The 14989-nt window shown below is 36.5% G+C and overlaps 1 protein-coding gene across 3 annotated transcripts in view; it reads right to left on the bottom strand.

Annotated features, from left to right (window-relative positions):
- Kat6a (lysine acetyltransferase 6A) overlaps window positions 1-14989 on the bottom strand; it is a 105236-nt gene that overhangs the window by 40170 nt on the left and 50077 nt on the right. For 2 of the 3 annotated variants that reach the window (XM_074054592.1, XM_020153856.2), the window contains 6 exons: window positions 13360-13468; window positions 7828-7943; window positions 7154-7235; window positions 4314-4449; window positions 2818-3137; window positions 3-121 (listed from right to left, as the gene is read on the bottom strand). In XM_074054592.1, the coding sequence (XP_073910693.1) occupies window positions 3-121; window positions 2818-3137; window positions 4314-4449; window positions 7154-7235; window positions 7828-7943; window positions 13360-13468 (882 nt within the window). The remainder of the gene's footprint in view (window positions 1-2; window positions 122-2817; window positions 3138-4313; window positions 4450-7153; window positions 7236-7827; window positions 7944-13359; window positions 13469-14989) is intronic. The other variant, XM_074054593.1, reaches the window with a different exon arrangement.

The following is a 14989-nucleotide window of genomic DNA, read 5'->3' as shown; positions in this document are numbered from 1 at the left end:
ACCTGCAGTGCTTGTTCTTGGATATCACGAAATAATTCCATATCTTTCTCAGTCATGATTTCCTGACTCCCAAAAAGTCGCTCTTCACTTTCTTGTTTACCATCCCAGCCATCCTGATTGTCTGTGCATAAAGGAAGGGCTCACATGTTATTTGTACCATCTTTAACTATATACATGAACTTTCAATTTAAAGCCTGTAATATTATTTCTATTAGTGAGAAAGAGGATAACATTAAACTAACTCAAAGAAATACACTACTCAACAAAAAACCTTTATATAATATATCTGCCTTTTAGTGAAATCTTGAGTTATCTTAAAGCTTCCAAAAAATATGACAAAACCAAATTTAAACATCATTAAAAGATCACATTTTAATAGGCAGAACACAAAAAAGGTCAAAGTATAACATTTATTTTGAAATAGTATGAATTTGATACTTTTAATATGAGTTTAGTATGTCAACATTTACCAGATAATCTTCAAAGTTGCTACTTTAATTGATACAGGAAGTACTAACTCCCTTCATATTCTGGGTGCCCTGTTAAAGCACAAACTCCACAAACCTGAGGACCACAGGTGATAATCCTCTGGCCAGGTAAGTCTAAATGATGGCTCTTCCTCAACTGGGCAAAAAAATTAGTGAAAGGAGTATTTGGGAATTATGTAGGTCATTATCCTTTGCATTTGAAGATGACACTGCTGATGGCCTCATTTCCTCTTTGTATGAGTATGGCTGAAAAGACCAATCAGTGACAGTTCTTTTCAAATCAACTGTACATACAGGCTATCTGTTAAGTTATTCAGTACAAGAAGAAAAAGGATAAAGACTCATTGTTGACAAAATTCCCAAGGGGGGGGGAGGAGGGGGGGATGGGATGAAGTACATTCTAAAGGTACCATGTAAGCTTAATGCCCCCGAGTGCATGACACAGACGAAAGCAGGCCCAGATCTAGAACAGCATTTGGTAGCATCATATTAAGATGATGTACAAATTTTTCCTCAAAATCTACAAGTCATAGAGAAAAGGACAGGGTAAACACACCAATAACCCAAGTTCAATGTTAAAAGTTCTCCATGTACTTTAGACATTTGCCATAGCAATTTCTACTTCTAAAACTTTCCAGTAGATTCTTTTGCACTTTGAATTCCGGGCTTTGCACTTGTTAGGCAGGAGCTCTATTGCTTAGACTGATGCTTTCAGTCCTTTTTGTTCTAGTTAGTTTAGAGATAGGATCTTGCATTTTTCCCAGGCTGGCCTGGACTTCGATCCTTCTATTTTATGCTTCCTGCCAGAGCTGGGATGACAGGTGTGCATCACCATGTCGTTTTTTCCCTGGCTAAGACAGAGTGTCAAAAACATTTTTTTGTCCAAGCTGGCCTAGAACCAGCCCCCCCATACAGCTGGGATGACAGGCATGCACCACTGCATCAAGCTATTGGTTGAGATGGAGTCTCGTGAGCTTTTCGGCTATGCCTAAAACTGCAATCCTCCTGATCTTAGCCTCCTAGGTAGCAAGGATTACAGATGTGAGCCACCAGCACCCAGCTCCAGTAGGCTCTTCCGATAATCCATCTCCAGTGCATCTGTTGTACATTAGGATTTGCTTTGAGTCTTCTAAATCCAACCTAAATGGATTACCTATTTTCTTAGATAAACATGCTCAGACTGAAGCTTATCTACAGTCTATACTCAACTGAAGATATGAAAATTCTTGAATGCTTAAAAAATAACTAGTTGATTGCCACTCTAGTGAAAACCAACCAGGAAAGCAGAAACAGGGAAACCTGATAATGATGAAGATTTTATTTTCTGCAGTGGACCAATTAACCATTTATATAAACAGGAATGAAGAAGCAGTGACTATAATCACTTACTAATGGAGCAATCAAGAGAGGGAATCAAAGTTAAGAAATTCTCCTGCAGTAGGTGGGAAACTACAACTTTGCTCCTTGTGATTTAAACACTTGGTTCTCAATCTACTTTCCTTAGAACCTTTTCCTCTAAACTCAGGGCTCAGTAATGAGGCTATTTTAAGCTTTAATTACCAGAACAGCTAATCAATATTCCTGATTTGAATTATTTGCTTCACTGTTAAGTCATTTCCACAAATGTTTTCTACTTCAAAAATTAGGGAACTCAGTCTGATACAAAGACAAATATAGTCCTCTAAGTTTAATACATGAAAAACCTACAACTATTTGTTTCCAACATCTGAAGTAGGAAATCAGTGGCCTCATCATATATGCATACACTGCGGTCTTTTCTGTGTGCTTACATCAAAAGGAGCTTAGCCACCTCTGCTCTTTCCAAGTTCATTTAAGGAATAAAGCAAGTGTCTTGATGCTGCTCATTATATGACTTATGTAGTGATCTATGAAACATAAAGTTATCCTTGATTCAAGGTTACATCCCAAATGTCTGTAGTGTTTTTGTGCTTCAACCAATAAAACAGGATTTTTTTTTGCCTAGGAGTTCCAACTGGTCCATTCTGCAATTTCATCTCTAGCTCTAATTCCCGCCATAGTATCATGTAACTATGGACTTTAATACATTCTTATATTTCATAACCAAATTTTGTTTCATCTTGTGACAGGGTGTCAATATGTAGCCCACATTGGCCTGGAATTTGTGATCCTCCTGCCTCAGCCTCCCGAGTGCTGGAATTATGGTCTTGTGCCCTAATTGTGCCAAAAATTGACTGTCCCTAATCAATTTTTTATAATCAAATATAAATCTGTTCTAGATAACTAATGTTACTTCAAATAATATACTTTTAGAGTACTTTTTGTTTCTAAGCTTGTTTTGAACTTTTACCTGTGGGCCAATCTGAAGTGCTTGATTTTCTGTTGCCCTTTTTCCTGACTCTGTATTGCTCAGAGTAGTCTACCACTTCCCCTCGAGCTTTCCGCCCATCAGGGGAAGGGGTGAAGAATTTGGTAAGGCCATCTATGAGCCCTTTGGTTTTCTTGTTGAACTTCAAGGGGACACTGCTATCTCTGCTGAAGTCCAAGCCATCTATTCGCTCTAAATATCCTTCTTCTGATGATGATGATGCTGACTGGCTGGAGAGAGTGATTTTACGTTTCCGACCCCTTCCAGGGCCAGTTCGAACTTTGCTGAAAGGACCTTTTGATCTAAAGAATCAAGCAGGGAAAAAAAATATAACTATTAAAAAGAAATCACGATAAGGTTTCTATCAAACATATTATACATACTTAGGAAATAACCCAAAGCTTTATTTGCTATAAATAGTACACAAATGAGAAGTAATATTTTTATTAAAAACATCTATTTCCAGGAAGCCTAGTTTATGGTGAAAAGAGCCTTAAAACAGAAGTTAGAAGATGCATTTGAGCCACAGTTCAATTACTTGCTAGCCGTACATCTTAGGCAAATCACATTCTTTCTAAACATCACTGTCTTCATCTATAATGAGAGTTGTACCAGGGAACAATTAACATCCTTCCAGCTATGAAGCCCTATATAATATATAATCTTTGCATCAACTCAGAGTTATACTCTGACCTCTAAACACAAAGACAGGTAACTCTGGAAGTCCGAAATCAAGAGATTTTATAGGAAGATTAAAGCTTGACTTAGTGAAAGTATAGAAAAGATAGGTAAAATTTTTGAGAATCGAGAGGTTTACAGGCTTTGAGACATTTCACACATTATCCAAGATAAATTACTAGAGAGATTTTTCAAAAAGACAAAATTAATTACTGAATTGTCCCACCTCCCCTAGACATAACCTCATTTCCTAGTCTACAATCTGATTTCTGTTATACATGAAAACACACTCACTTTATATCAGGAGAATAAAAAATGGGATAGAGCTACCACTTCAATAGGAAAAGCTTACTCCCCAATGATTTGTAGACTGATAAGTACATATGAGAAACCTGAAAAATGCTATATTTACAAATTTTTCTTTGTGGTATTTATATAAGAAACAACCTGAGGCAATGGCTAAGAGTCATACTTTGGTGCCAGACTACTTAGGTTTTAATCTAAGTACTTATTGTATAACTTGTGCAAGTTAATTTCCCTATGCTTTAGTTTCTTCTTTTGAAAAACAGAAATACCACCACCTACATTTTATTGGGTTGTTGGGAAAATTAAATGATTTAACACACATAAAGCACAAGAACAGTGCCTGGCACTTTAGTAAGGCCTCAGTAAGTGTTAGCCATTATTATTATATAAAAGTGCCGGTTATAACAATGAAACTTTTTTTTCATAAGTACATCCTACACTATAGAGAAAGCCCTATCCTTTTCTCCCCTCACCTTGCCACAAGTACAACTTACACCGTGTTTTGTTTCTTTAACCTGTTTTTGGGACGTCCTATTGGATTAGCATAGCGCCGTTTTATCTGTGCTGCCTTCTTTTGTAGAAGCTTTCGTCCTTTTTTCCTAGGTCGACATATTTGACATATCCACATGCCTATAAAGAAATATAATTCCATAACACACATGCACAGGAAATCAATGGGAGTAAACTCCCTCTATAGCTATCCTTATCTCAACTAGCAAAAACCCTTGGTCCTTCCTATTATTGCTTATACTCTCTCTTCAACAAAATTAGAGATAAGGGCAAAATAGTTTTGCCAGGTAGTGAGGGAGGTGGAGGATAGGGAGGGGGTAGGGGAAGGGGGGACAAAAGACCCAAACATTGTATGCACATATTAATTAAAAAAAAAAAAAGAAATGTAATTCCGCAGAAATGTATGACATACATAAATACACACAAAAATTTCAGATATTCTAACTCAAAATCTTAAATTCCTTAAGGTCAAGGACTAACATTTGAAAATCAGATGAAAAATCCCCAGGGTTGGGGGGAAGGGAGGGGGAACAGGACAGCCATGAAAACATATTCACATAAAATTCTACAAAGAGCTGCAAAGGATTCACAAACATACTTAAAGCTTGCAAATGATGGAATCCACTGGTTAGTGGCTCAAGTAATAGAGTGCTTGCCTAGCAAGCATGAGGCCCTGAGTTCAAACCCCAGTACTGTCAAAAAAAAAAAAAAATCTCTATTCTACAACCAGGATCCAGGTTGGGTGCCTAATTACTAGCCTTTAATAAAAAGAAGCAGGTTTCTTAAGGTAATGATTGATTCCAGATCAGGGAAGCGAAAATGTAAAGTAATCTGGAAGTCCTTATGGTGCCAGAAAATAAAGCAGTGCACATTAAATGATAGAGGCATGTCAAAAAGACACAGGAGCTAACTTGAAGGATTCCCCAGTGGGCAAATCTGGGATAATTGGAGCAAAAAAATAATAGTAATTGGAGTGGTGGATGATAATCCACAGAATAAAATAAATTCATGAGTTCATAATGATTTAAATGACTGAATAAATAAATATAAGAGATAACTTATCTTTACAGAAGAATTCTAACTAATAAATGTAAAATGAATGATGGAAATACAAAGTCACCATTATGCAGATATCATGGTAATAATTAGTACGAGTAAGAATGATTCACGGATGTTAGTTAGTGGACAAAGGGTAAATCTGTTTCTTTACTGTAATCAAGTGATCAAAATTAACAATATTGGTATTAAGACAGATCCCTACTATCTACCTGTTAATATACTGAGAAGGATACCACATCACTTTTGTGGCACTGTCAAAATTCATAATCTCAATAATCATGGGAAAGCAACATACAAACAGAAATTGAGGAGCTTTCTGTAAAATAACTGACTGGTACTCTTTAAAAGTGTCAAGGTCAGGAAAAACAAAGCCTGAAGTCACAGACTGAAGAACACTAAGGTAATATGACAACTAAATGTAATGTGAAATCCTAGATTAGATGCTGGATCACAAGTTCAAATAAAGTCTAGAGATAACCATATCATATCTACATTAATTTCCTAGTTTCAATAATTATACTATGGTTTTATAAGATGATAACACTAGGGAAAGCTAGGTAGAGGATACAATGAGAGTACTCTGTACTATTTTTACCACTTCTCTGGAGGTCTGAAATAAATTCAAATAAAATGTTTCCTGCTTTAAGGTGTTACAAAACCTCTTGTGTATAAGTTACATACACTGGAAAGAAGTCCTAAGAATAATCTTCCTTATCATAAAGGATTCTCAAGAGGCCTCTTGCCTAGACTTCAAATAAATGGAGTCATTCTTCTTTAGGTAAGCCAATCCATTCCATGGTTATTTCTTTAAAGCGTCTTCTTTTTGTTTTGGCAGTACTGGGGTTTGAACTTAGGGCTTTGTCAGGTACTGCTATCACTTGAGTACCCCCAAAGGGGTTATTCCTCTAATGTATACAAATTTAAGACTTTTCAAAAGGTAATAATCAATAGAATGGCCTAAGAGTAATTCAAGTAAGACCTTCAAGTGGTAACTTGGCTATAACCCAAGATTGGGTACTTTTCCATCACCAAGAAAACTTTCGTCAGAAATATTATCAAATACCTTATAGGCATTTCCTTAAGAAACGTAAATAACATAAAATCAGAGTTGAAATGGAATTTGTGATAAGTCAAAACAGAGACACCAACTGAAATTTTCTTTTAAGGAAACTAAAAACTTATGATGATACTCCAGGGAAGTCCAACTAAAACTAACTTATCCCAACTACCTAAAGTCTATCACAGATAACACTTTTCAAGAAACAAGAGTCAACAACAGAATAACATTAAATGGAACCCCTACGATTTAGATATTTACTTCTTCACAACTTATTTTATTAAGTTTTTTTTTAAGTTTTGAAAAAAGCAGATCTCACTGCAGGAACCTCAAAAGTGCTGAGCAACGATATAATCAACATGATAATATAATTTCATTTCCTCCTTTTAAAAAAGAGATTACTTTCAAGATATTACATATGGCAAGTATTCTGGCCTCTAGCTAGAGACTGGCAAATATTTATAAATGAACCACTTCACCCACTTCACCCATGGATGCTTCAATGTCAGAAGCAGAGGAAAATAGTAATAACCCACACCACCCAAAAATGTTAGCATGCCTGAAGAACTATCCCTACCTTTAAAGTGACAGCTCTCTTCCTACTTATACAACTCCAAACAGCGCCAATTAGTTTTAACAGTAAATAAAATGTACTTTCACTAACACATCTGTTTATTTATCAGTTTGATTTCAGAAAGTATTTCTCACCTTTTGGCATTCGTGTGAGTGGTGGATCACAACACTCCATGTGAAAACCTCGGTCACATGAATCACAAAAGAGCATGTTATCCTTAAAATAAGAAGAAAGAAAGAGATAGTTCTGCTTAACCTTATGAAACAGAAACACATCAGGGTCATAACTTCATAAAATGTGGGAAGCTTCAAAGATCTCAAATGAGATGAGTTAGCATACTAAAAGTTTCCTTAACTAAGTATATAAACAGTTTGACTTGGCAAAAAGTTTTGCTTCATCCAATCTTTGATGAAGAGCTATAGTTTCATTACTTTCTAATATATTCACAGCCAAGAAAAAGCTATCCCTGGTCTGTTTTAATGGAAAGAGAAAGGAAGAAAAAGATGATTTTTATTTAGGAAATGAACATTCCTAAATGAATGCCTCCATATTGTCCAAAGAAATTTTGGAATCTTTCATTAAAGTAGCTTAATCTCTGCAAATATAAAATGAAGGTGCTTCATAAATTACCTAGAAATAGTGTAAATATAAATGAGCAAGTATTCCAAACTAATGGCGTATAATTTGAAATGGCTGTTCTTAATTCTACTGGGCCAAGAAATTGAAAAACAGCCAGCCATACTGGATGGAAATGCCAGTTGCACCTTCTTCTGAATGAAATACCCACATGGGAAGGCAAAATACTCACTGCATTTTTGCCTTGATCACGACAGGAGCTGCATGTTTTACACTCAATGCACTGCCACCGTAAGGCCTTCACTCTAACCGTTAGTTCTGGGGAAAACTTTAAGCAGGATGGATGACCTAATAAGAGGGGGAAAAAATTCATGAGTAAAACAATCAAGAATTACTTTGCAATGGTATTAAAGAAATGATGTAGGAAATGGCAACTCTTAAATACAAACTATATATCAGATACAAGAAGATGCTCCCAAAATCTTGCCATACAATGTCTCATCAGGATTTGGCATCCTCATTCAGTTTTACTTCTATATTGGATTTAGAACACTTTATCCAATTTGGTTATTAAAAAACCTGACAACGCTTCTATTAAGACCATATCAATGCATTATGTTTGTATACATGTTGGTAGGTATATAAATACAAATATGCCCAATCTACTTATGGAAGAACACACAAATGGGTATTTACATTGGTAATATCCTAGCAAATGGAGTTACTAGCATTTTGAAGGATTTTATGCCCTCTCTGTGCTCTCACTTTTTAATGGGAACAGGTCACTTTCCTAATTTGAAAATATATATTAAAAATCCCATTAATTTATTGTGAGTTATTTGTTCATAATTTAAGGCACTTATGCTAAAACCAAAACCAAAAGCAGTATTTCTATTGGGATCAGAATTAACAGCAAAAAAAAAATATTCCTCTTCCATGTGCTCAAAAATTTAGGGCAATTAATTTGCTCTTACTCAGAAAAGATGTATTCACCTGTCTAAGTAAATAGTTGGTTGTATTATTTTTTTTTCCCTTTAGTGAGATGATTTCCCTTTAGTGAAATCATTTTTTCTCTTCTCTTTTCATTTCTAAAGAATTCTTTTTTGGGAACCCTCTTACACTGTTGGTGGGAATATAGACTAGTACAACCACTCTGGAAAAAAATTTGGAGGCTACTTAAAAAGCTGGACATCGATCTACCATTTGATCCAGCAATACCACTCTTGGGGATATACCCAAAAGACTGTTACTCCAGAGGCACCTGCACATCCATGTTTATTGCGGCACTATTCACAATAGCCAAGTTATGGAAACAGCCAAGATGCCCTACCACTGACGAATGGATTAAGAAAATGTGGTATCTATACACAATGGAATTTTATGCAGCCATGAAGAAGAATGAAATGTTATCATTCGCTGGTAAATGGATGGAATTGGAGAACATCATTCTGAGTGAGGTTAGCCTGGCTCAAAAAACCAAAAATCGTATGTTCTCCCTCATATGTGGACATTAGATCAAGGGCAAACACAACAAGGGGATTGGACTATGAGCACATGATAAAAGCGAAAGCACACAAGGGAGGGGTGAGGATAGGTAAGACATCTAAAAAACTAGCTAGCATTTGTTGCCCTTAACGCAGAGAAACTAAAGCAGATACCTTAAAGCAACTGAGGCCAATAGGAAAAGGGGACCAGGAACTAGAGAAAAGGTTAGATCAAAAAGAATTAACCTAGAAGGTAACACCCACGCACAGGAAATCAATGTGAGTCAATGCCCTGTATAGCTATCCTTATCTCAACCAGCAAAAACCCTTGTTCCTTCCTATTATAGCTACAACAAAATTAGAAATAAGGGCAAAATAGTTTCTGCTGGGTATTGAGGGGGGGGGAGAGGGAGGGGGCGGAGTGGGTGGTAAGAGAGGGGGTGGGGGCAGGGGGGAGAAATGAACCAAGCCTTGTATGCACATATGAATAATAAAAGAAAAATGAAAAAAAAAAAAAAGAATTCTCTTTTGGGCTGGTGGACTGGCTCAAGCAATAAGAGTAAGGTCCTGAGTTCAAACCACAGTGCCACCCCCCAAAAAAAATTAATAAATAAGTAATTCTCTTTTATGAGGTAGTAAGTTCATCATCAACATATCATTAACACTGAAGGGAAATAGGAGAGGAAGTAGGAACCCTTCATCTATAATCTTATCCTAGAAGAACAACTATTTTCATGTTCTACTATTCCTTTTTATTTTTATTTTTTTTGTTGTTGTTCCATGTTTTTTTTTTTTCATTTTTCTTTTATTATTCATATGTGCATACAAGGCTTGGTTCATTTCTCCCCCCTGCCCCCGCCCCCTCCCTTACCACCCACTCCGCCCCCTCCGGTTCCCCCCCCCAATACCCAGCAGAAACTATTTTGCCCTTATCTCTAATTTTGTTGTAGAGAGAGTATAAGCAATAATAGGAAGGAACAAGGGGTTTTGCTGGTTGAGATAAGGATAGCTATACAGGGCATTGACTCACATTGATTTCCTGTGCGTTATCCTAGAAGAACAACTATTTTCATGTTCTACTATTCCTTTTTAAACTAGCTGAAAGCCCTTGCATGGATATAATTATAAAATATGTAGTTTTTGTTTTGCTTGTGTTATTTTGAGTAAATGTTATACTTATGTTCCTTCAACTCATTATATTTTATATTCCATTGATTTAATACATTTCCCTATTGTTCAATACTTTGACTAGAGACAAAACACTAAAATAAATTATTTCTTGGTTATAGATTCTTTCCTTCTTTTAATTTCTTAGAAAAAAATTCCCAAAAGTAAGACTGATGATTGCAATGAAAGTTTTCAGTATGACAGGCTCAGATGCATTTTCCAAAAGTGACAGTACAGTATCTACTGCTACCAGCAAGGTAGAAGGTTTGAACTCTGTCATCTTTCAGTTTGTATCACTTTAAAAGCTATGATATTTCAGGGCTGCTTTGGTGGACATTGCTGTTACTATGTATTAAAACATTTTTATATGCCCAGTGATTTTTTTGTACAAACTGCCTGTTCATGGTAGACTTTATGCTTAAAAATGTAAGCATGCTATTTATTACCTGCATGGCATTTGGCTCTTTGCCATATTTAATGCTATTATTTTCCCCCAAATTATTCTTGCTCTTTGTATTTTGGGTAAGTTTTTGATTTAGAAAATACTAATTTTCATATAACATCCATGCTTTACTTCCACAGGAGGACTGTGGTGGCCAATCTCCAGGCCATCCTCCAATCATTCTTGCCTCCTTGTATAGATTCTTTCCCACACCAAATAGAGTTCATCTGGAATATTGCTGAAATGACTCTGTGTGACTTCTAAGACTAAGGTTATAAAAGATACTGCAAACTTGACCTTGCTCCATCTTGGATACTTGCTCAGAGGAAGCCAGCTGGCATGTATGGCATGGACACACATACAACCTATGGAGAAGTTGATATGGCAAAGAACTGAGGCTTCTTGTCAACACTGATCTGCCAATCAGGTAAGTGCATCATCATGGAAGCTTCAGGTGATTGCAGCACCATTAAAATCTTAACTACATCTTTACAAGATACCAAGTCATAATTGCACAGATAAGCCACTTTCAAACTCCTGACCACAGAAACAGACTAAATACTTAAAAAGCTTGCCATCATCATAAGCTGCTGGGTTTTAGAGTAATTTACTTCTGTAGCAATAGACAAATATTTATTATACTTTTTTTCTTTTTTTGAAGCCCTGGAGTTTGAATTCATGGCCTTGTGCAAGCAAGCACTCTACCACTTGAGCCACACCCCCAGCCCTTTTTGCTTTATATATTTTTTCCAACAAGGTCTCCTTTTTGCCTAGGCCAGCCTTGGACCTCAATCTTCCTACCTCCACCTCCCACATAGCTGGGATCACAGTTGTGCACCACCACACCAGTTCATCTCTGAAATAGGATTCACTATTTTTGCTTAGGCTGGCCTACAACCTTGACCCTCCTATTTCTACTTTCCAAGTATATTTATAATTTCTTTAAAAGTTACCTTTATAGTAATAGTACTCAAATTGTGCTCTTCCCTTGCTTAAAGACTCAGAGACCTTAAATGTGCTTGTTCTTAGAAGGCAGAGCTCATACAACACTCTTCCATCCCCATTTCATTCCCACCTCAACAAGAACAGATTCTTTTTTATGATTTACATATTTGAGTTCCCATAAATTTCATTAGTGAGAATGGTTCCACTACTAAAGTAATGGAAATCACTAAAATAACTAGAAATCACTGCATTGTGTGGCATACCACTGTATTTTTAAGCTAATCTTTTTTTTTTTGCATTTATTTATGTGCTTATTTACTTATTTATTTGTTTGTTTATTTATTTATTTATTTTGGGGTTTGAACTCAGGGCTTACACACTTGCAAACAAAGCAGGCACACACCACTTGAGCCACACCTCCAGTCCATTTTGCTCTGGTGACTTTCAAGATGGGGTCTCCTGAACTATTTGCCAGGGCTGGCCTGGAACCACAATCCTCCCAAGTACCTAGTATTACAGGCATGAGCCACAGGCAACTGGCTTGCTGTTTTCAATTTAACTGTGAAATCCACCCAGAGTTCATTTTGACTTGTGACATACCGGATATGGTTACCTGGACTCAAGATCTATTCTCACCTTCTTCCAATGCTTCTATACATAAAAGTTAAATAGCCTAAAACTGTACTTGCTAGGCTACTTTGAAGCTAGGCTCTAGATATGAACTGAGTTCTAACAACTGGATGTGGTCAAGAGACAGGTGAAACGAAGAAATGAAACAAAGATCATCTTCCTGCTAGTACTGTTTTCTAATGCTAAGCAAAGTCATGGAAGCCACAGGATCTACTCTTCTCCTTCATAGCTATCCACCAGGCAGTGATGTCATACAAAATTAGCACCTCAGTACCCAGCTACAGAACTCAACAGCTCAGTGGTGTCCTATGCCTCCATTTCTTCCAGGTGGAGGCAGATACAGTGACTACCCTGGTTGCTCGGTTTTGCAGGAGTATTAGTCCTCAAAGCCCACCCTTGTCTCTTTAGCCCTTACAACAATTTCACAAGTAACTACTTCCAGTATTAAATTCTCTTCCTCTTGAAGTACCTAGTGTAGCTTCTATTTCCTGAATCAAATCCTGATTGTTCTGTTATAAAACACTGAAAAATAAGCCAATGATCAAAGAGAATGCTGGTTTACTGAAGTCTTCCTGTAAGATCTTCTGAGTTCCTAAAATATAGACCAAGAGTATCTCTGGAACTGACAAATAAGGAGAGTGCAAAATCTTTCTTAAGGCTCAGAATTTCATACATTCACTAAACTGCAAGTCAATACTCTGTGTCTTGATGTGATACAAGTAAGTTTCCATCAAGAAAAACAAATCTGTTATCGTCCTGGTTCTTTGCATCAAGCCTGAAGCATAAATCGAGAAAGACAAGTAGTGGTTATTAAAGAAACCAGGAATAACTTCCATCTGATTGGTATGATTTAAGCAGTTGTTCAACAATAACATATAAAGATCAACAGGAAAAATTAAGTTCACAGAAAGTTTATTCAAATTAACTAGACTAAACATTTCAACTATTTAAATCTCTCCCTACTGTAGAAGCTCATCTCAGTAACCTAAAACCTAAGTCCAATTTTAATATTAATTTCATAAGAATTGAGGATACCAACTCAGGCAACTGTTCTCCTGCCTGCCAGACGTGCTGAAGGGAAACAGGAGTCACGTACCGCTGTTGCCACAGTCTGCACAGGAGATGAGTTCTTCTGGCTTCTTTTCCCGGTTTTGTTCTTTTGTACCAAGACAGAAACTACAGATGGGGATTGGTTCAGCAACCGGCTGTAAAAAGAAACACAATTCATTCCAGTACTAGTATTTTTTTCTTTTTTAGTATGAATGTAAAAAATATTAAAATTCAGTTTTATATTGGTAACAAAATTTACAAAACTTTGGGACAAATCTATCACTCTCCTAAAATTTCAACTAAATAGGTGAATTTTTACAAAGCCTGCTTTGACTGAGCCTTTATCATTAGGACACAAAATCCTATCATAATCATATTTGTCACTTAGAAACTAAATGACGCAGCAAATCCTTCACCTAAAATTGAAAGTTTCAACTGAATTAAGTACAAGAAGACATAGTAGAAAGCAATAAAATGTATCCAGATGAACATGATGTAAGGTAGAAAATATTAAGTACTAAAGAAAGAAACAGCAGTTCTCTGTAGCAGTGGGAGATAAACTCCCTTTATGGTCTGGGGAAAGGAAGACAATCCTCTATTATGGAATCTTAGTGCACTAATTCAAGGACTATAGTGTTAGAAGCAAATTTAAACCTATATGTCTGTGTTCTTCTACAGCACTGCTTCCCCCTATGAGTGATGGAAAGAAAGGAAATGTAGGTAGTATAAGTACAATGAATTTAGGTGTGCAGTCTGCTAAGGCCAGTGTACTTAACTATGTAGCTTCTGTGGATGGAAAGAAAAGGGGAAGGAAAAAAATAAATGAGTAAGCTAGATCACTTTGTGAAAAATGACACTGGATGTCTTAGGTAAAACACTGAAACAGTGATGGCAGCAGTCTTATAAAGACAAGATGAGGTCCTGGACCAAAGCTAAGGAGTGGATTTATAAACTGTTTATTGCAGGAGCTATCAAAGAGAAAATGAGTTAAACATGACTAAGGTCAAGTGAAAACACGCAGTTGACTGTGTAAGAAGATTAGGAGAAAAGGAAAGAGATGATTAGCTAAATTTTAAATGCATTTAGTTGGATTTTTTGGGGGAAGAGGAGCTGCTGGGGATGGAACCCAGGATCATCTCATTCCTGCTAGGTAAGCACTCTATACTCAATTATTTTTGCTAGGCCTTTAGCAGGATGGCAACAGAAAGCCCTTGAGATATGCTTAGTCTACTGCAGAGAACAGATGATGTACCATAAAAAGGTTGTAGAAACCATAATAAAACTCTAACTATGGGAACAAAGGAAGGAATGATCAAGTAGCAGGGAGAGGGTGTCAGAAAATTTCACAAAGTATCACTGACTTCACTTCAGCTCTTTCACGTGTATTTGGCAAGCAGACCCACCAGATGAGGGTGTTCCAAAAAGGTAGAAAATGCAGAACTGGATTTGGGACTTACTAAGCTCATTAAAGTGCCTCAGGAACATCCATGCACCAATGCCTATGGACATTATGATACAGAGATGTCCGGAGATCAAAACCTAGAAGTCACATACATACAGCATAGCATTAGAGCCATCATGGTTTTCCATGTTTTTCATGAAAAACAGGTGGAATGAAGACAGCTAAGGTTAGAACACTAATGTTTAAATGGTTGGGAAAAAAGCCTAAAAAGTAA

The sequence above is a fragment of the Castor canadensis genome, chromosome 14 (assembly GCF_047511655.1).
Source record: "Castor canadensis chromosome 14, mCasCan1.hap1v2, whole genome shotgun sequence".
NCBI lineage: Eukaryota > Metazoa > Chordata > Mammalia > Rodentia > Castoridae > Castor > Castor canadensis.
The sequence above is the reverse complement of the archived record's forward strand: the minus strand, read 5'-3'. Positions and strand labels throughout refer to the sequence as shown.